This window comes from Ictidomys tridecemlineatus, chromosome 4 (genome assembly GCF_052094955.1).
Source record: "Ictidomys tridecemlineatus isolate mIctTri1 chromosome 4, mIctTri1.hap1, whole genome shotgun sequence".
In the NCBI taxonomy this organism is placed as follows: Eukaryota; Metazoa; Chordata; class Mammalia; order Rodentia; family Sciuridae; genus Ictidomys; species Ictidomys tridecemlineatus.
The window spans coordinates 5,845,790-5,865,861 of record NC_135480.1 but is presented as its reverse complement, the minus strand read 5'-3'; the positions used below and the strand labels follow the sequence as shown (position 1 = coordinate 5,865,861).

At 45.5% G+C, this 20,072-nt stretch overlaps 1 protein-coding gene across 6 annotated transcripts in view; it reads left to right on the top strand.

Moving 5' to 3' along the window:
• Nucleotides 1-17,482, top strand: part of Kdm2a (lysine demethylase 2A) — a 109,666-nt gene extending 92,184 nt beyond the window's left edge. For all 6 annotated transcript variants that reach the window (XM_005333358.4, XM_013362012.4, XM_040284037.2 and 3 more), the window contains 9 exons: nt 3,557-3,640; nt 5,029-5,298; nt 5,805-5,936; nt 7,885-7,974; nt 9,814-10,526; nt 12,604-12,767; nt 13,291-13,449; nt 13,998-14,213; nt 14,693-17,482. In XM_005333358.4, coding sequence (XP_005333415.1) covers nt 3,557-3,640; nt 5,029-5,298; nt 5,805-5,936; nt 7,885-7,974; nt 9,814-10,526; nt 12,604-12,767; nt 13,291-13,449; nt 13,998-14,213; nt 14,693-14,874 — 2,010 coding nt within the window. In that variant the 3' untranslated portion in view covers nt 14,875-17,482. The remainder of the gene's footprint in view (nt 1-3,556; nt 3,641-5,028; nt 5,299-5,804; nt 5,937-7,884; nt 7,975-9,813; nt 10,527-12,603; nt 12,768-13,290; nt 13,450-13,997; nt 14,214-14,692) is intronic.
• Nucleotides 17,483-20,072: the final 2,590 nt, after the last annotated feature.

Below are 20,072 nucleotides of genomic sequence, written 5' to 3'. Positions count from 1 at the left end.
TTCATGAGGGATGGTGCTGTGTGCCAAGGTATGGGTAACATGTAAGTTCAGTGGCTGTCAGAAAGTGGCACAGAGGTGTCGTGACAGGACGCAGGACTGCCTGCTTCATCTAGGGAGTATCAAGAATGAGGCAAGCAAAACAGATTTGAATGGAAGTGGAAATCCAAGAGTAGTATCCTGGGGCTGGGGAACATTCTCATGGGTTGAAGAGACTGGTTGGAGTTGGGGAGAATGCCTGGTCCCTGGCTTCCTGTGCTTGTTTAGTTGCAGGATGGTAAAGTGCTTGGGTTGTGCCTCAGCCATTTGACTTGGTCATGATGGAACTGTTTGACATTTCTAGAATGCTGGTTCTCATCAGAACCAGAAGCAGACATCTGTTGTAGATATAATTGATGGGAAACAGCCGTATTTTATTGACTGTCTCAGTATTGGCTGAAATGTGCTATTTTTTAAGGTTTTTCTGGAAACACATATGCCGATTCTGGATGGTGGGTTGAGAGCCGCAGGAGCAAGGGCAGGTAAAGCCTGCGGAGAGAAGGAAACTTGGGAGGAGCTTAGCCCGCTGCCTAGTTCCTCCTCAGGTCAGACTTTAGGTTCTCCCAGGTGTTTGCCAGAAGAGGGAGAGAAATATGTGTGTGCAGTCAGCCAAAGAGATCTGGCCGGAACAATAAGAATTGACCCTGAGAGGAGAGACAAGGACAAATGCAGGCCTGGGTGCCTAAGCCGTAGGTAGGGCAGAATGGCTTAAAGCCTTCCCTCACGCCAGCGGCTTCCAAAGTCTGCCACCGGGAGCCCTGGGGTTCTCCTGGTGCGGCGGAGAGGGAGGGGAATGGGGCGGGGCGCCGTGCCTCCCCGGTGGCGCCTCCTCCAATGGCTAGAGGAGAGCGGCCGTGAACACACCCCCTCCCTGCGCTGCAGCAGAACGCTGGGCCCTCTGCCTGGCTGGCTCACTCGAGCTCGGCTCCCCCTCCTGCCATCTTCCGTTGCAAAGCATTTCTGGGAGCTGCATGTGGGTGACGCAGCAGCATTGTTCGCAGGCACAGGAAGCCGCGGCTGAGCTGAAGGGCTGAGAAGGAGCTCAGAGCGCTGTCTGCTGCTGCCTCTGGAGAGCCTGAAGGTTTAGAGCTGGACTGTTCTGCCTTATGTGCTCTGAGAGATTCCAGAATTTTCAAGTAAATTGAGATTTTCCTAGAGGCAGAAAAACCTAACTCCTTCCGCACAACTTCCAACACAGAAAACAAAACAAAGACGCTGGGGAAACTTCACCCAAGAGCCTCGGCAGCTCCAGAGCGACGGGAAACGCAAGGTCAGGCGGTCGATTGTCAAGCCCTTTATGGTCTGGGGTGTGTGTAACTGTAGGGACTTTGTCTCAGCCGAAAGGTAGAAAAACTGCCTGCCAGGGAAGTCCAGGACAATGCTTATGATACTTGAGCCGTCATTGCACTTGCTTGCTCACTGGTGGGATGTGCTTTGGAACTGGGTCGCTTGGCTTTGGGGAATCCTTTCCCCCTTCTGCCCAGACGCCCTCGGTTCTTTCCCTTCCTGTGATCTGTGGGGTGTGGGCCTGTTTGAATGTTCTTCCGAATGCCTGGAGCCTAGATAGGCGGCAGCCTTTCTGCACTCCACCCCCGCTCCCCCATCTCAAACCCCCTCTGGTGAGGGGTGGTGGCTTCTTTATATGGTTTCTTGTAGGGCCTCAGCTGGAGTCAGCCTTTTTTGATGAAAGCAGGGCGTGCTTGGTTGAATGGCCCCAGAGAAATAAAGCTTGGAAGGAAATCTGCATTTCCCTCCACACCCACACGCACCCCAGTAACTGAGCCATGGACGTGTGAACAGCTGCCCCCCCCCCAACGCCAACACAGTTTCTCACCTCCCCTTCCCTGTGCCACCCATAAAAGTCTTGCAGGTAGAATTAGAATGCTTTAGGTGAACAGTTAAGTTCCTTTTCTACTCTCTTAAACAATCAGATCTTTCTCTGCAGTCTGTTTTGCTGAAAGTGGAAAGTCCCTGTTTGTGGACAGCTCAGTTCTCTCAGCAGAGGAAATGGGCAGAGTCCTACTCCTCAGCAGTGCGGAGTGGGGGAGGGGAGCGTATACTCCCTAGCGCACATTTTGAAGGGACCTGAATTTTTCACCCTAGGGAGATTAGTGACCCAGACCAGCTCCTTGTTCCACGTGGCACCACACCCCGCCTCTTCACCCCCACGCAGTATGGTGCTAACAGGAGGCTCCAGAATAGGATGCCATAGCAACTTGAAGTAAATAAAACGCCTGTAAACGAGATCAGTTTGGGGGAAGGTGCAAGGCATCTGGAGACTTGGCAAAAAGCAATCTTGATAGAAGAGCTTCACCACATCTTACAGGGTCTTTGGAAGCCCAACTCTGGGATTTGAAACATGTTTTTTGTTAAGGATGAAAATAATTAAAAGTCCTGATTATGAAAAGTGGTTATTAAAAATAGCCCAGGCATGCAAATCTGTCTAGGTCAAAGTTTAGCTTTTTCTGAAACAAGTTACTCTCTCTACACACCTAAGGCAAGTGTAACTTGCCTTTCAGATTTGCATTCTTTTGTTGTGGCATTCTTTAGGGTTTAATGAGGTCAGAAGAAAAGATTTCATTCTGCTGGAAGATCTGAGCTTCTGAAATTTGTCTAAAACATAAAAGGTTTATCTCAAAATAACAGTCAACCAATGTTTTTCACTTAGGTGGCAGTTTTTTACTGTATCATTATTACTAAGTCTTTCAGACTTGATTGGTTAAAGTCATGAGAACTATTGCCCCTGAGATTACTACCCCATTAATAGAAATAAAGGCAATTGCTTTCTGTGAGTGTACATGCATACATGTGTGTGCGTTTGTGCACACACAAACCAAATAGAGATTTCTGTAATCAGCCTTATGAGATCAGATCAGAGTCTTGTGTTGAATCAGGATGTTAACATTAACCCTGCTGTTCGTCCTAGTAGTTCAGTATTAGCCCAGTCATTTTGATGCATATGTCTTTACATTCATTCTTTGCATACGTCTGCAAAAGGAAGGCAAAACCTAACTACCTGATAATATTCACTAGCCAGTGTAGAGAAGTAAAGGGACAATATAAACTTTTACTGTCACAACTACATGACAAGTAACATTTGTCACCACAATAGCTCGTTGCTTCATTGTTAAGTGTTTGTATGCATGTATAAATAAAGGGTTGGGGGCTGGGTTGTGCTTCAGTGGTAGAGTACTTACCTGGTATGTATGAGGCCCTGGGTTCCATCCCCAGCACCTCAAAAAAGAAAAAAAGAAGAGGTAAGGATTTGGGAGCAAAGGTAAGTTTGAAGTCTTGATAAAATTGCTGTAGTCCATATTTTCTCTTTCATCTTTGATTCATTTATTTTGCAGCAAGTCCCTGTATGAAGGGAGGTTGCAGACAGTTGCCAACCTTCTCTTCCTTTTGGAACTTGAAGAGAATAAATCTTAAGTGTGGATATTGTTGGGAAAGGTTGAACTCCATGTTCAACTGCCCTGATTTTATTTTATTTTTTTCCCCTTCTCTCCTATCCTACTCTCAGATTTTGCTGGAGGAGCTTGCCAATAGTGATCCCAAGTTAGCCCTCACTGGAGTCCCTATAGTACAGTGGCCAAAAAGGGATAAGGTAAGAAACCCTTCTGCTTGATCTTCAGACTGCTCAAGGCTTTTGCTAGCTGATGATTGTCATTCCAGGAAGAAATGAACAACTAGAGGCAGGCAACTTTTAGTGCATTAATACAAACTTGACAGAAAATTACTTGGACCTTAGGGTCAGTGTAATTGGCTATCTTTGGAGGTAAATCTCTTAACAGAACCATCAAATCAGGAGGCTTCCCTCTAGATTCAGATGCCAAGCTCTGTATTTTTTTGTTCAAAGTGGATCACCTTCTATCCTTCTGGCCCAGAGACTCAGTTTCATAGGCAGGATTTAAAACTAGTTAAAAGAGAATTAACACCAGCTAACAAATTGTCAGTTATGAATTTTCATGCCTCTTTAGTTAAGGTCCTGTAATTTTTTTGCCATGTTTTCCTCTGTCAAGGTTATATGTTAAATAAATGATGATATTCTAATCCTGGCCATGAGTTTCACCCCTCTTTTGTGTTTCCTAGATGAAATTTGGAAAGCCATCACATTAAAAATAAATAATAAATAATTCTCTCTCTCTCTCTCTCTCTCTCTCTCTCTCTCTCTCTCTCTCTCTCTCTATAAAAAAAAAAAAAAAAAACAATGTTTTAAAGAACCACCTGCCCCATTCTTAGTCCCACTTGGCCACATAGGACTGCCAAAACATTTCAGTCATTTCTGGTTATTGAGTATTTTGTGTCAGGAAAGAGTTTAAGACATGGTGGAGAATTAAAGACTATATGGTTCTTGTTCTTTGAAAAGTCACTAACAAGAAAGTGCTGAAAATTATAAACATATACCAGAGAGATTTATTCCACATTTCAGTGTTATTGGGAGTGTTTGCTATGTACCAGATCCTGTGCTGGGATTCAAAGTGATAAATGTTAAGACCAGTTTCACCCTCAAGTAGTTTGCCATCCCATTTAGGAGCATATTCTAAGTAGTCAGTATAAGGAAATACTTTAGGTCCCCTGGGGTAACTTCAGTACATGGCACTTACCCAGAAAGCTTCAGGGAGAGGCAGATCTCAACAGCTCCGCAAAATGAAAGGGATGTGGCTAAAATAGTAGGCTGAAAGACTAAGTCGGGATTGGCAGATTTTTATGTGAAGGTTTAGATGTTAAATATTTTAGGTTAGGTACTCCATATAGCCAGCCATAGCGTCTCAGTTCTGCCCTCATAGCATGAAGCCAGCCATAGATGATAGATAAACAAAGGAACACAGCTGTGTTCCAATAAAATTTATTTCTAAAAACAGGCAGCAGACAGATTTACTCACAAGCCAGAATTTGCTAGTCCTGGACTAGATAACACTGCTATGTAATCTTCTACCCTCTTCAGTCTTAAAGCAACCTGATATGATTGACCTCACCACATTCTCTTTCCAGCTTAAATTCCCCACCAGGCCAAAGGTGCGGGTTCCTACCATCCCCATCACAAAGCCTCACACTATGAAGCCAGCACCACGGTTAACACCTGTGAGGCCAGCAGCAGCCTCACCCATTGTGTCTGGAGCCAGGCGAAGAAGAGTGCGCTGTCGCAAATGCAAAGCCTGTGTGCAAGGAGAATGTGGTGTTTGCCACTACTGCAGGGACATGAAGAAGTTTGGAGGTCCTGGACGAATGAAGCAGTCCTGTGTCCTCCGACAGTGCTTGGCAGTAAGTAATATGCAGGGTAAAGACTTCAGGGGAATGGGTATCAGTGCCAGAGGGATTAGAATACACCTGATATAGTCAGGGATCACAGAACTGAGAGAAGGAGGTACCTACATTCTCTTTGGCTTTCTTCATTTTGTCCATCTCTACCTGGGTTCAGAAGAAAAATCTGTAGCTCTAAAAATAATCTAATCTTTTGGCCTTGCTTGATTTTCAGAGACTAGCCTTTGAAGGGTGATCACTGGTTTCTGTTTCCTCCATAAATGAACTAGAAAGGACCTGTGAGGCTAAGGATAAACCAACTGAAAGTGAATTAGGCCCCATTTGATTCCCAGCAGTTCAGTCCCCCATCTTCTTCCTCTGTTATTGTTTTCTATCAGAACCACCTTTCCTATCTTCCTGTGTCACTAGAGAGTTACAGGAACCAATCTCTCATCTTCAGTTAAAGGGAAACTGAAATGATAAAGATCTAAGTCTGCTCTCTTGTTTCTGTATTTGTTCTCTTATAGCCCAGACTGCCTCACTCAGTCACATGTTCCCTTTGTGGAGAGGTGGATCAGAATGAGGAGACACAGGACTTTGAGAAAAAACTCATGGAATGCTGTATCTGTAATGAGATTGTTCATCCTGGATGCCTGCAGGTAAGGAGAGGTTTAAGGTCCCCTAAAGTATCAGCTGATAGAGCAACAGGAGGTAGGACACCTGTCACAAGAGATTGCCACTACCTGTACTGTGGGCCCTTAACCCATGGTCACATGAGTGGTCTGACATCAGCCCTTAATTCAGGTCTACTGTGGCTCTGTTTTAGATCCCAAGGATAGAAGAGTATGTAATACAACAGTTCCTGCCCTTATGGCACTTACAGTCTGGCCTCTGGACAATGCATTTGCATTCATCTGGTCATCATGAAACTGCAGGGTCTATTTGGAAATGCCTTAAGCCTTCAGGCTCTCTGCTACACCTTAAGTGTCTCTCTGAATATATGTTCCCAAGGAACAGTGGGGGTGACACTGTCAGCTAGCATTAAAGGAGTATTCTCTGCAGCAGGCTTGGGACATGTCTGAGCTTTTACAAAGTAATAAGGAAGTGCAGACCACAACTTCAGAGATAAAGTCAGCTGGTCTGGCATAGGTCCTGTATTCATAAGATCTCCCCAGATGATCCTGTTGTGCAGCCACGGCAGAGAATCACTGTTTTACATACATTTTCTTTGTTGCAGTAGGGATTACAGGAATGTCCTACCATGCCCCATTTACATACATTCTGTTTTGTTGTTGTTGTTGTTGTTTTAGTTCTACATGGACACGTCTTTATTTTTGTTTATTTATTTATTTTTATATAGTGCTGAGGATCGAACCCAGTGCCTCACATGTGTGAGGCAAGTGCTCTGCCACTGAGCAATAACACCAGCCCTAAATTCTGTTTTTATTGTTGTTTGTTTTTATGTGGTGCTGAGGATTGAACCCAGGGCCTCACACATGCTAGATGAGCACTCTACCACTGAGCCATAATCCCAGCCCCCTACATTAAGTTCTTAATGTTTAAAACAAGTCTATACAGTTGAATCTCTTATTTCTCATGGATGGGTGGGCATGGTGGTACGTACCTATAGTCCCAGCTATTTAGGAGACTGAAGAAAGATTACTTGAGTCCACAAATTTGAGATTAGCCTGGGGCAATGTAGCAAGAACTTATCTCAAAAAAATAAAATAAGGGCTGAGGTTGTGGCTCAGTGGTAGAGCACTTGCCTAGTATGTGTGAGGCACTGGGTTCGATTCTCAGCACCACATGTAAATTAATTTTTTAAAAATTGAAAATATATATATATATATATATAAAGTGTATGTGGTAGAGCACTTGCCCTAGTGTGGGTGAGGCCTAACACAATTAATTAATTAAAATAATAAATACATGGTGCTGGTACTTTCCCAGAAAGTGTCTACTATATTATGATTACCACTTCAACAGTGATTATAAGACATTGATAGTTTGAGAAGCCCAGTTTCAGAAAGATTATAAAGTGTGAAAAATATGGATCTTACAATTGATAAAATAGAGAATTACCTTCACAGTGGTTAATACAAAGCATTCAGTAAATGCCAGGCACTTTTCTAAATATGTTGCATAATATACAATTGATTTAATCCTTAACCACAACCCTGGTAAGGTACATATTGTTGTGTCCACAACAGTTGTGTTTTTGCATTGTTATACATATTTCCATTTTACATGGAAACTTGATCATTAGTCTCTAAACCCAAGTAGTTGTAACCATGACCAACTGCCAAGTTCAGGTCTGGTGCTATTGAGAATCTGTGTCAGGAGAAGAGATCCCAAAATGATCCTGATCTTTGGAAGTCTCTTAATGAAGTTTAATTTTGGTCAAGTAACCAAGAGTGGTGGTGGCCAGTTTCCCAGTGGCTGGGAGTGGGTATCCATGCCATTTGGAGCTGAGCAGCTCTGTTTTTCCTCCCCTGCGAACCAGCTTGTTTAGAAATGGGTAACTCCCCTAGCTTCTTCCAACCTATATTACACTGTGTGATGATGAAGGCAGAAGAGATTGACATTAACACCCCTATCTGTCTATAGATGGATGGAGAGGGATTGCTTAATGAGGAATTGCCAAATTGCTGGGAATGTCCGAAGTGTTACCAGGAGGACAGCTCGGAGAAGGCCCAGGTAATGGAACTTAATAGCTTCATTTATGACTGTAAAAGAAGCATCCAGTGTGGGGATGTTAGGTTTGCCTCTGCAACAGCATTCACAGAGTGTCTCTGACCTAGGAAACAATTTTTGTTTGGTTTTTTTTTTTTTTTTTACTTATTTGATTTTTCATTGTTAAAGTTTTTAGGTTTTTTTCTATAGTTAGTTTAGTTTAGTTTTGTTTTAATTAAATATTGTTCCACTTGAAATTCACAAATTCCTGAGGTCTTTCATACTCTGGGGCAGTAGAAATTAGGAAGCTTAGCAGGGCTAATGGGAATTTAGGTGTGCAGGTTTTCTCCTGAGGAATGCAACTAGAGGGGAGGCAGTGGCCTAAGACCAACCGTAAATACTAGAGCCATGTGCTTGAGTTTCCAGTTAAGCAGGTTCACACTTTTATCATCTTCATCTCTGTGGCCTGACAGAAATGCCTGCCCACCCCACCCCCCACCGTACCCAAATCTGTCATTCAAAGACGGCCCCTCCCCTAAAGGATATTGGGACCAGCTCCATGACCTTGTCCCAGGGCAGCTGAGGTTGCTGGCCTAATGGTTGCCAGTAATTTCAGTGTCCAAAAGGACTCTGGTTACTGAGGCTGGCAAAACAGGACCTAATGGGACACACAGAAGAGGCAGCTAGGCTATTCTGTTGTCCATGTTCCAGGAGCCTGAACAAGAGTGCAGAAGAAGCATAAGGGAGTTCCTTATCTTCTTAGTATTTCTTCCACTGGGGCTCTGAGGTAATTGAAATTTCAGTCTAAATATCTTTGAGAGCAACTTAACTAGTGCTTAATTCATTCCAAGTTCTTGAACTCTAGTAGCTTTTATATTCGTCATCAGTGGTGGTGTTGAAGGTTGGCATCTCTGCTACAGAAGATGGGTTGGTGGATGCTGTTTCAGTTATGTTATAATACATTGCAAAACCAGCATCTAGAAGTCAGTCATTACCTCCCAACTGTGTGACCAAAGAATTTAAGAAGGAAAAGGAGCAGAGGTCAGGACTGTTGCTCAGGAACGTAAAATGTCTCCTTAAGGAAAATCTGAATTATTAATAGGATTCCTAGTGGCACATAGTGACTGGGCTTTGTCACAGCATATCCAAGTTGGTTTCTAGGAAGGGGCTAGCATCTTTAGAGCACAGGTGTCACCTAATGAGGTGTGGGTGGGTCTGTGGGGTAACTCACTGTGGTCCTGAGCCATTCCCTCTGCAGTTAATGGTTTCTCACCAAGGTTCTCATTCTGTTTTCTCTCTCACATGGTGAATGGAGTAGAAGCAGTAGCTGGGAGGGTTGTGCTAAATGCCAGCGAGCTCAGAGTCTAAAAGTTGGTGATGTTTGCCCCTCTCAGCCCCTGCTTCCTCATCCAAGAGAGACAGACAGACTGTTTCTTTCCAACCACTAACGTGAGACACATTACATGGGTGAAAACTAAATTAGAGGCAGGATTTTAAATGGTCAGATTATGAAGATGTAGAGTTATAACCTGTTTAAATAGTATTTTTACCCAGCGAATTATAATTCAAAATCCAGAGTTGAATAAGGTGGGATATACATTCAAGCAGTCCAGATTTGGATCCCACTCCTCTGTACTTGGACACAGACCATTTTTTGACCCACTTACAGATTTTTATTCCACAATCAAGTGTTATCTGGCACAAGTCTGAGCTCAGTTGCTGGTCTTCATAGAGTGTAAATTGCAAGCTCCGAAAAGATAACTCCCTCTGGCAGCAGTGACATCTCTCAGGATTATCTTGTTTGTTTAGAGGGTTTGGGGGAAAGGAAGCACTGATGTTGCTTTTTCTGGGCATATTTTGCAGAAGCGGAAAATGGAAGAGAGTGATGAAGAAGCCGTACAAGCCAAAGTCCTGCGGCCCCTGCGGAGCTGCGATGAGCCCCTCACACCCCCACCTCACTCACCCACTTCCATGCTGCAGCTCATCCATGACCCTGTTTCCCCCCGGGGTATGGTGACTCGGTCATCCCCTGGGGCTGGCCCCAGCGACCACCACAGTGCCAGCCGCGATGAGCGCTTCAAACGGCGGCAGTTGCTGCGGCTGCAAGCCACAGAGCGCACCATGGTACGGGAAAAGGAGAACAATCCCAGCGGCAAAAAGGAGCTGTCTGAAGTTGAAAAAGCCAAGATCCGGGGATCGTACCTCACTGTCACGCTACAGAGGCCCACCAAAGAGCTCCACGGGACATCCATTGTGCCCAAGCTGCAGGCCATCACGGCCTCCTCTGCCAACCTTCGCCATTCTCCCCGTGTGCTAGTGCAGCACTGCCCAGCCCAAACCCCCCAACGTGGGGACGAGGAGGGGCTGGGGGGAGAGGAGGAGGAAGAGGAGGAGGAGGAGGAGGAAGATGACAGTGCAGAGGAGGGGGGTGCAGCCAGGCTGAATGGCCGGGGCAGTTGGGCTCAGGATGGAGACGAAAGCTGGATGCAGCGGGAGGTCTGGATGTCTGTCTTCCGCTACCTCAGCCGCAGAGAACTTTGTGAATGTATGCGAGTGTGCAAGACGTGGTATAAATGGTGAGCAGGGATACAGAGGGGTATGGGCATAGGTGGTAGGTCTTCTATTTGAGAGCAGCATGCCCTTTGGTACCTGAAGGCTTGTGGGGTCCTACAAGGAGCAAACGGACCCAGTGTATTTCCTGGACTGTGTGTCCTATTAAAGATATAGCCTTCTATGGGCTGGGGATGTGGCTCAAGCGGTAACGTGCTCGCCTGGCATGCGTGCGGCTAGGGTTCGATCCTCAGCACCACATACCAACAAAGATGTTGTGTCCGCCAAGAACTAAAAAATAAATATTAAAAATTCTCTCTCTCTCTCTCTCCCTCTCTTTCCTCTCTCACTCTCTCTTTTAAAAAAAAAAAAAATAGCCTTCTATACCAGCAGATACTATTAGGGGAATTTGGCCATTGCCTCCTCTCCCTGCTCTATGCTTCCCTATCTTTCTCTGCTGGGTGAAGAGAAACTGTGATGGTTTTGTACATTTTTATACAAAATCTCAAGTCCTAATGAGGTGGAAGTCTTATCCCACCCCCATGGGTTCAGTTTATCATGTGATGGTGGAGAGCCTGTGACATGCAAGTCACTTGTCTGATTTTCATGACACGGATGACTACATTCAGGCTTCTGCCTTGATAACTTTTCTACTCACTGAGAGAAGTGGCCATGCTTTCCATCTATCTATCTATCTATCTATCTATCTATGGTGCTGAGAATCTAACCCAGTGCCTCACACATACTAGGCAAGCGCTCTGCCACTGAGCTACAACCCCAGCCCTTAGTTTCCCTTCTTAATGAGACCAGCCTTCTCAGGTTGAACAGACTCTTGGAGAGGAAATCCCTAGGATTGATGATGAACAAAGGGCTTTCTGTTGGACATTTCAGGTTTTTCCTTATGCTCTAGGACATATTTCTTTTATCTGTATCACATCCTAATACAGCAGCTCACAAAGTACATTGTCCTAACCACCAGCATCCTCTTGGGAACTTGCTAGAAATGCAGATCCTCAGGGACCATCCCAAGCCTGCTGAATCAGAGCCTTGGGCGTGGGTCCAGCAAGCTCTTGCAAGCCCTCCTCTAGGGGACTCTGCTGTGTGCTTATTTGAGAACCTCTGCTTTCTGGTCAGCAGCTTCCTCCTGCCATAGAAGTTTGATGTGTCACCGGTGAAATTTTGTCAGTCTTTAAATAAAGACCCTATTCTTTGCCAATAAGACTTTATTTTTCAAAACACTATATGATCTTCTCAGATTATCTTAATATTTCTCTTTCTGGGGCTAGTGTGCCTGCCCAGCTCTACCCCTTTAGTTTCTAGTCCAAGGTACATAAATCTCCCATTATGTGCTGTTTCCTGCTCTCTGCCAGCCAGACTCTGCTGGGCAGGGGTGGGATTATAAAATAATATGGAATCCGCATGGTACAACACAGTGTGTGGCCTGTGGATTCGTAGTCTGCAGTGGAAAGGCAGTCCTCTACGTTTTAGGGCTGGTCTGAACTGACTCGAAAATGTCAGGCTAGCATCAAGTCAGAAACCCAAGGTGGAGAGAGGATCTAGGCCTGATAAAGAGCCTCTTAAGGCCTAAGACAGTAATGAGTTTAAGGTGCGGGTATTGTGCAAGTGCTGAGTAAAACCCTGTGTTTCCAGCAGCTGTTAGTGACTGATAAAGACTGGATAAGCCAAGTACCTTCAGTCAATAAAAAGTCAAGAAATAGTAAAATGTTTATTTTCAAACTCTTCAGTAGGAACCAGCCATTTTAGGGCATAAGGCATTATAGTGTATTGTTTTTGTATCCCTAACAATTGTGTTCTCAACTGCTCCAGAAATAGAGTAACTGATTATATATTTAAGTTATATATTACTTAATATGTACGTCTGCAAAATGTCTAGTTGCTATTGAGAACAAGGCAGTTTTTGCCTAGGCTTTGAGGCAAAAAATAAAAAGGGTGTGATCTTTGTTCTTCCTATAGAAAATATAGGGAGAATGATCCTTCAGGAAGCATTCTGCTTATTCCAAAAGTCTGCAGCAGCCTTTGATGGGCACTATGTTGACAGGGTATCAAGTTTATTACAGCTTGTGCTCTTCTCTTCTGTCACAGGTGCTGCGACAAGAGACTTTGGACAAAAATTGACTTGAGTAGGTGTAAGGCCATTGTACCCCAGGCTCTCAGTGGCATCATCAAGAGGCAACCAGTTAGCCTTGACCTCAGTTGGACCAATATCTCCAAAAAGCAGCTGACATGGCTGGTCAATAGGCTGCCAGGTGGGTGAGCAGGCAAAGCTGAGCTGTTAATGGTGCTTCTTAGAATTACTTTATGCCATTTTTGAATTTTGCTCAGTAAGAGATTTGTCTGGGACCACCTTAACTGCTGGTCTCCCAGGAGTCACTGGACTGGTGACTACACTAGACAACAAAGAAATGGATCAGGTGATGCCACCAACTCTTCACATCTCCTCAGCATAGCCACTGGAGAGGAAACTTAAGTCTGATATTGCCTTGACTGGCCCCTTGTAAGCTCTTCAGTATTTTGAGGTGTCAGAAAGACGGGAAAGCCACTCATTCTTGTATTGTTCTGTTAGAAGCTAAGCAGTCAGTTTAATGTCAAAGCTAGAAGATGTAATATAGGATACCAAAGGACTCTTTGAACTTAATACTAGATTAGGATACCATTCCTCTCTTCCAGTAGACTAAAGGTCCATTCACCTTGTTCAGGTCAACTGTTAATTGAGGCTTTGGATGTGCTGGTAAATGGTATATTGCACATCTCTGTTTCCATCTGTCTCAGGACTGAAAGACCTCCTCCTAGCAGGCTGCTCCTGGTCTGCAGTCTCTGCCCTCAGCACCTCCAGCTGCCCCCTTCTCAGGACCCTTGATCTTCGGTGGGCAGTAGGAATCAAGGACCCTCAAATTCGGGACTTGCTGACTCCATCGGCCGATAAGCCGGGTATGTTCTGGACATTATTTGTCCGTGCTTGTCATTATTATAACAGACATCATCCTCAGAAGCTAAGGTAGTTCTCAGAAGTGAAACTGTGGAAGAATAGGAGAGTATAAATTCAGAACAGAATGGTAGACTTTGAACAAGTACAGATAAGCAGATAACTACTTACAAAGGAGGGATTCCATTCTCTAGTCAGTGGAGTTTGCAGCCTGGAGACCATAAGCCTGAGGAAGGCTTGCATAGGCTTCGTAGTGGAATGTCAAAGCTATTTGAAGGATGGTCTAGAAAAGCGTGAGGCTGTGGGAAGGGGAGGAGCATTCCACACATACCAGTGTAAGTAAGGCATAATCTGGCACTGGGAAGGAAGAAAACTTGTCTTGTTTCCTAGAAACTGTCCCCACGCATTGCTCCCTAATGGTAGGGTTGGGCGTGGGCATTCCGTTTAACTCTGTCTAGGGGGCCTGGCCAGCAAGTAACTGATACTCCTAGAGCTTTGGAGCCAGATTAGAAAATTTAGAGTCTTGATCTAGGCTCTCTTCTTGCCTGTACAGGTCAGGACAATCGCAGCAAGCTCCGGAACATGACTGACTTCCGGCTGGCAGGCCTTGACATCACGGATGCCACGCTTCGCCTCATCATTCGCCACATGCCCCTCTTGTCTCGACTCGACCTTAGTCACTGCAGCCACCTTACAGATCAGTCCTCCAACTTACTCACTGCCGTCGGGTCTTCCACTCGCTATTCTCTCACAGAGCTCAATATGGCAGGTATGCTGCTTTTTCATGCTGTACAGTGCCCCTGCTTCCAGTCCCAGCCCTCTCTGGAACTTGACCAGTAAACCACAGTGATTTGGTGTGCGTTGATTAAACTACATTAACTTATTTTTTCATGACTGAGAACACAGATTTTTATCCCTTTTCTAACTGATGTAGGGCTGGGGACCAGGATAGGTAGGTCAGGAGCCCACATGCATGGCTGCCATCCAGCTATTGGTTTGGTCAGCTTTATAGCCCTTGTGTGCTTGTGTCCCATGGTGCTGTGAGTGAGGCAGCAGTGCTGATGCATCTCTGAACTGTGAGCCAAGAAGCTTTTAGCATTTGGGGGAAAGAGGACTTGGGAAACTGAAGGGTGTAGGAGGTCATCTACGGCTGGGGTTTTTTTGTTTGTTTTTTTGTGGTGGTTTTTTTTTTTTTTTTTTTTTTACTTATGTTTTTGACTATTATCTTCATGGCCACTGTGCCCACAGGTTGCAATAAATTGACAGACCAGACGCTGATCTACCTACGGCGCATCGCCAATGTCACCTTGATCGACCTTCGAGGATGCAAGCAGATCACTCGAAAAGCCTGTGAGCACTTCATCTCAGACTTGTCCATCAACAGCCTCTACTGCCTGTCTGACGAGAAGCTGATACAGAAGATCAGCTAAGACATGCCCAGCCCAGACTGAACAGGAAACCGATCTTCCCTTGCCTCCCCACTGAGGAGAGCTTCTCCCTGACCCTGCACGGGCTCTGAGGCCAGCGTCACACTCCCTCTCTGCTCTCCTATCCCTGAGCTCTTCTCCCACAGGTGGGGCAGAGAGGGTAGTGGACACCAGGCTTACCTGCCTGCTCCTCTTCCTCCAAGGAAAGGGGAGGAGCAGTGGATCCAAGGGGAAGGAACGCACAGACTGTGCTGTCACGGTGTCTGCTCGTTTGCTCGCCTGCCAGGAGGCCCGGCTCTCTGTTTGGGGTTTCATGCAATGTTCACCTGCACCGGGCCCTGGGCCCCTCTTCCCCTCCTGTGGTCCCCAGCAGTGCCTGGTTCTGAGCAAACTCCAGGGAAGAAAGCGGCCCTGCTTCTGGCCAGGTTCTCCTCATGGTGTCCAGTGCGTGTCTCTCCTCCATCATACTCTCCCGGCTTCTGCAAGAGGGGCCAGCAGCCCCAGGAACGCTAGGCCCAGCAGATCCCACTGGTGCTGTCGAGATGTTCGAAGCCTAGGGCCCCTTATCTGTGCTTACCCTCCTTTCCTGTTCCTGAGCTTGATGCTGTCCAGTGCTCATGCTGTTCACATATTATGGTGTACCTCCCTCCCCGCCCAGCCCGTTGACTTTTCTACTAGTCTCTGTGAGGTCTTTATTGCACTTATTGGGATTGAAACTCTTTAGAGGAGCTGGAACTGTACCCCAGAGATGCCCCCATTTCATTGCTACCCAGGCAGATTATGAGACAGGCACCATCTCCTTGTACTCCACTCCTGCCTCCCATTGACTGCCCTCTTCTACATGTCCTCATTCCTGCCTGAATAGGGCTTTCCCAGAATGTGTGTCCCCAGAGGGAGCAGCCTGTCTCCCCCAGGTAAGGAAAGCAGAGAACTGGCTGAGTCCCCACCTGCCTCCAGGCCAGGCTCCTCCAGGCTTCCGATTCAGTGTAGCCCCACCAAGCCCAGGTCTGTGTGTGGCCCCATGACTCACTGATCTGGTGCCTTTCTAGGGGGAGGGGTCCTGCTTGGAAGCCAGTCACCTGCCTTCTGCCCACAGATGTGGAAGGGGGTGTGCATGTGCCTCTGTGTGTGTGGCTGAGTGTTCTTTGCGTGTGTGTGTGGAGGGAGGTAGTGAGAGGAACATGGTGTCTCACTCCACCGCCCTTTGTCAAGCCCCATCAGCTGCCCCCTTTTACTTTGCATCAAACGGCCTGTCCAAAGATCCTCTCTCTAGGGCAGCAGAGAGCTTTTTGCACTTTAAAGAAAAAAAAAGGAAGAAAGAAAGGTTGGAATTTCTTTTGGGTCATTTTTTAAGTGTGTGAGGAGATGCTCAATAGCAGCAGCCTTTGGCAAGAGCTTATAAATGGATGCAAATTTGCACTCTGCTCCCCATCTGTAAGGAGATTGATAGCACAACCTTGCCCCTGCTTTCTCCAGCCCATCCCTTTCTGGACCCTTTGCTGTAGCCCAGTCTCAGGCTTTCCTCCTAAACCTCTAGTGGGGCGTTGGGGGGAATGGAGCCCAGCACCAGGGGTCTGAAGTTTGAGCCACCCTGAGGAGAGATGCCCACTGTTCCTTGCCACTGCCAAAGCAGTAGAGGCAGAGGGGTTTCCTCTTTGCCACCTACCCAAGCTTTGACCCTGGCATTAACTGGCCACCTTAGAGGAAACTGGGCTCTGGTAGCAGGTGGCATTGTGTCTGTCCCAATTTGCTGGTTTTCGTGACTGCACCTTAAAAACAGCAGTCGTCTGCTCCTGTGACCCTCTGCCCCTCCCATTGGTCTTCAGGCCCCAGCAGTATGGGCCTGAAACATTGAGGAAATGCCAGTGACTTATTCCAGAGTGCCTGTTAGGGGAATTTCTCTGAAAAGAACCCTGGGTGTTGAGCAAAAATCTTATTAATATTATTGTTAATGACCTATAATTGGAAGCTTCCTGCCTTTTTTTTTTTTTTTTTTGGGTTATTCCTGTGGAAAATACTGAAAAGATTACTAAATTTTGTTTTGTTGTCTTTTTATAAAAGGGGAGGTGGAGAGACCCCTTCAGAGCAGGGATTGTGCCGGGAGAGTGCCTCTGACTTTGGGACATTTCATCCACAGAAATTTCCAAGCTGGTGGTTGGTTTGGGGTTCTGGTTTTTATGTTTGTTTTTTGATTTGGAAAAACAAGCATTTTTACCGTGCACGTAAATTGGTCAGCAGAAAAGGGAGCCCAGGATGGCAGCAAATGGACCAGTGCCTTTGCTGGGTTTTACTTTTCTTTGGGACTATGAGGGGAGAATGGTTTTTAGAGGTGAGGGTTGGTCCACCTGGAAGAGAGAAGTGTCTCTGTTTGGGGACAGAGGAACTCGGGAGTTCCATCGCATTCCTGCATCTGCTCTTAGCTGCGGCCTTGCCAAGAGAGCCTGCCCTCCTCAGACTGCAGGACCAGACCTCTGCCTCCATCTTTCCAAGCACCGGGGCAAAAAAACACAAAGGAAAGGAAGAAAATTTATATATATATAATATAAAATCACTTGGTGATTAAAAAAATAACTGCTCCATAAATAAAACTCCTAAAGTCACTATGTTTAAAGGGTTTGTTTGTGTTTTTTGTTTTTCGGAAAAATATTGTAAATATATATTTTTTGTTGCTGATTTAGAGTCAATCTCCAATGTTGTGCTAAAAATTTTAAATTAAATGTAAGCATTAAGGGGATAAGTCTTACGCTATCTCAGTTGACACATTGGGGTTATTTTGGGCCAGGGAAGGAGGGAAGCTAGTTGAACTTTGTTTTGTTTTCTAAAAGTTCTCCACTGTTGGTTTTAGAAAGAGCAAGGACATCTTTCCTCTTACACGTGGGAATGGGAGATATTTGTGTAATAAAATTTTTAAAAGACAAAAAAGAAATAGCCTCCAATGGGAAATATTTTAATTTGGGGTTTTTTGTTTTGTTTTGTTTTTAAATAAAAAAGCTTTAAAAACAAAACCAACCCTTTTTGGCTCTGGTGTGTGTGTGTGAGAATATCAAGTCATGCCAATTGGTGTTGGCCTCATCACTCTGGGTAGAAGCAAAGCTGTGGCACCCAGACAACTTGGATCTGCTTAGTAGCTTTTTGTCATTTTAATGTCAGCAGAAATTGCTTCTAAAAACAATATGTACTTAATCAAGGCAAACTTTTTTTAATGGATGTGAAAATTCTAAGTGCCAATAAAGGCAGTGCTTGAAATGGCTCTGCTGTCATTTGTAAGACTGAAGGGACCATCAAGGTGTCCTGAGAATAGGCCTGGGCATTTCTGATCTCTCGCCCCCACTACCACCAAGTACTAAAGCTGCAGAGCAGGCCTCTCTTTGAGGGCAGTGCTTTCTCAAAGTAGCCAGGCAGAGAGCTGTGATTGGCATTTGTCCCCACCTCCCTGTGAAAGGCGTTTGTATCTTGGCATGTTGAGAACAAGCTTCTAATCTCTAAACATGCACCAAGTGTTACCAAAGAGCAAGCACCTCCTTGGTGGGAGTTCCTGAGCAGGCTCTGGTCACTACCCTCAGAGGATCTAGTGGGTCTCTGCTTGTCTGGTTACCACCTTCTGCTTGTCCTACTCTCCTGGACTGATGGTTAAAGACCCATTTTTGGTTCTGCTGCATGTTCTAGAAACAGATGGGACTTTAGATGATGGGCTGACCTGATGTTAGTTTCCTGAGGGTGGATGTGGATATGACCGTGTTTGGATGTTATCAGGAATAGAACAGTTAATTTTGCATCCCTGTGCCTCAGAAATCTGCTTCTTGGTATCCTCATCCCTGCAACCCTAGTGGAAGCCACTACAGTTAAAGACCTCCAGCACAGCAACAGCCCCAAGCAGCCTCCCAGCCTTCAAATCAATTCCATCTCCATACCAACAACCAGAACATTTCTCTCAAGATAGATTTGAGGGCTGGGGTTGTGGCTCAGTGGTAGCTGCTTGCCTAGCATGTGTGAGGCACTGGGTTCCATTCTTGGCACCACATATAAATAAATAAAAGTTCAACATCTAAAAAAATATATTAAAAAAGATTTTTGACTATATTTTCTCCTGCTTATAACATAAGTGCATTCAAGCTGGCATGGTGTCACACCTGTAATTCCAGCTACTTGGGAGAGTGAGGCAGGAGGATTGCATGTTCAAGGCCAGCAGAGGCAACTTAGCAAGGCCCTGTTTAAAAAATTAAAAAAAAAAAAAATAAATAAAAAAGATCTGGTAATGTAGCTCAATGATAAATTGGCCCAGGATTAAATTCCCAGTATCAAAACAAAAATAGTGTGTTTATCTCAGGCTTTGTCAATCATGTTTGGCCTCCCGATCCTCTACCCATAGTTGACCTCGGTTCCGCCATCTCTGGGCCTCGGCTTGTGCTGTCCCCATGCCTAGCATACCTTCCTATGACTTCTCTGAGAAACTGCCTCCCACAGCTCAAGACTGAATCGGACACTCCCAAGGCTCTTCTGATCTTCAGGACTCTAAGGTCAGTCTTCCCACCTGGCCTGTGAACGAAGATCAGTCTGTGCCATTTACCACCTGGGCTGGCAATTGGCACAGTGCTTGACATTGCTGAGAGTGTTCTCAGAAGCTCACTTATACCCCGAGGAACTTCTCTCCAAATGTACTTTTTCTACTACCCCATATCTCCCTATCTACCCCCTCCTACCTGCTGCCTCCGTTTTTGTTGTTGTTGTTTAGATGGAGTCTCACTGTTGTCCAGGCTGGTTTCAAACTCAGCTAACCCTGATGCTCAGTATCCCAAATATCTTATATGGATACCACTGGCCTCTTTTTTTTGGGGGGGGGGGGCATTTCTGATCTAGCCTGCATTCAGCTATGAATTAATCTTCCTTGGGCATATATAAATATCTTCAGTAACCCTCCAGGTAATGTCTAAACTCGGAATACTCTCAGCTTTCCACAGGCAACTAGAATGTGGGAAGCTCCATGGCTGGCACACGGTGGGTCCTTCTAAGAGGCCTCGAACCAGACATCTCTGTGATCCCCAGGCTTGCTGTTTAGAGTATGCCATCCCACCACAATTGAAAAGTCTTCCCTTCAGATACCTTCCTGCAGAAGCCTGTCCTGTTTCTCACTAACCAAAAGAAGCTAACCTGGATTTTCTGAGGACATTTCTTAGGTAACTGTATAGTGACACTGGCTACAT